Raw genomic sequence first — 1,620 nt, forward strand, 5'->3', positions numbered from 1 at the left:
AGGGAGCGAGGTCCAGCAGCAAGTCACTCCCGGCAAGAGCGCAGCCCGCCCCATCCAGTCACAGCCCCTGAGACAGCAAAACCCCTTGCTTGCTGCTGCTGGAGATGCCAGGGACTGTCCAAGAGACAGCCAGGTGCCACTCTGACTGCGCTTTCACCTCCCTCAGTGCCAAAGCAGTGGCTGCCCTAAAAAGCCGTCGCTCACCTGTTGTGCCAGAGCAGCTGCCAGGAGCTGAATTGCCTCTGCTTTGGCCCTGGCCTTCACCAGCATGGCGTTGGCTTCTCCTGCAATGAGCCACAGAGCAGTGTCCATCAGAACCACGACAAAGCATTTGCAAGGAGTGAATCGAGACAATTTCACACACACAAACCCTCCTCTTCCCCAGCAGCAGCCAGGTGACACTCCTGCACACACCTCTGCCACCCCAGGCTGCAGAGCGGCAGCAGAAGCTGGAGCTCAGCCCCAGGGCCCCAGCCAGGAAGGACAGCATGGCTGAGGAAGCCTGACCCACAGAGAGCGATAAGGCCTCTCCCTGGGAGCATCACCCCCAAGTGCAGAGAGCTCCAGATTCCCCAGGCCCCTCATGTTCCAGCCCCAGGCACTACCAGCAGCTTTGTTGATCTGTTCGGCCTTCTCAGCTTCCGATGCCAGGATCTGGGCCTGCTTCTGCCCCTCAGCCACATTGATAGCCGATTCTCGTGTCCCCTCTGACTCCAGCACAGTTGCTCGCTTCCGTCGCTCTGCCTCTACCTGCAAATGTAGGTCAGAGACTGCCACAGCTGCACTGGGCAAAACCCATCTGTGGGGCAAGCGCAGTGAGGACATGCTCCTACATCCCGCTTGGGCAAGCACCAACTAACAGAAAGAAGATGAGAGCACAGCTACAAAACACTGTGCGATCCTGGTGAGGGCTGGTTCTGCTCCCAAAGCTGCATAGCCCTGTGCAGACCCATCCACCCCTAACCCAACAGCTGCTTGCCCCTCCTGCCATTCCAGCCTGGAGATCTGGCACCTGACTTTTCTCAAGGGGAGACCTTCAGCTCTGTGATTTGCAGGCAGGCCTTGCATGCACCACTGCCAAAATAAGTACAGGAATTATTTATTCAATAGCTGAAGTGCCTCTGGAGGGGCCAGTGCTGCCAGCCGTGAATGGAGAACCACGCGGTGTGGAAGGGAAGACTTCCTTCTTGTTCCAGACCGTCCTGCCAGCGAAGCAAACCTGCATCTGCATGGATTCCTTCACACGCGGGGGCACGTGAATGTCCTTGATCTCATAGCGCAGGCACCGGATGCCCCAGCAGTCTGAAGCCTGGTTGATGGCATCCACAATGTTGGCGTTGAGGGACTCCCGCTCCTAGAAGGCACAAAAGAAACAGCAGAGAGCAAAGAAGGGGCACTTAGCATGAGATAAGGGTCAGGAGGGAAACTGGCAACCCCTTCACGGGCCGAGGTCAGCCAGAAAAATCCATTTCCACAGGCGGAAGGCAGGGCCAAATGCTCCCTGGATCTCTTGAAGGGGTAACCTTCTCCTAGGGAGAGCAGGGCCCCAAATTGCTGAGATACAAACATCTGCTGCACATCTGGGTGCAGACATCCAGGAATGCAACAGCCCCTGCTTCT

General features: G+C 57.2%; 1 protein-coding gene across 1 annotated transcript in view; it reads right to left on the reverse strand.

Moving 5' to 3' along the window:
• Positions 1 to 204: 204 nt before the first annotated feature.
• The window catches only part of STOML2 (stomatin (EPB72)-like 2), a gene marked incomplete at its 3' end in the record, with an annotated part of 3,541 nt that continues 2,125 nt past the window's right edge, over positions 205 to 1,620 (reverse strand). The window contains exons 5-7 of the mRNA XM_010187518.1: positions 1,220 to 1,354; positions 606 to 750; positions 205 to 284 (exon numbers count right to left, since the gene is read on the reverse strand). Coding sequence (XP_010185820.1) covers positions 205 to 284; positions 606 to 750; positions 1,220 to 1,354 — 360 coding nt within the window. The remainder of the gene's footprint in view (positions 285 to 605; positions 751 to 1,219; positions 1,355 to 1,620) is intronic.

This window comes from Mesitornis unicolor, unplaced genomic scaffold (assembly GCF_000695765.1).
Source record: "Mesitornis unicolor isolate BGI_N332 unplaced genomic scaffold, ASM69576v1 scaffold36986, whole genome shotgun sequence".
NCBI lineage: Eukaryota > Metazoa > Chordata > Aves > Mesitornithiformes > Mesitornithidae > Mesitornis > Mesitornis unicolor.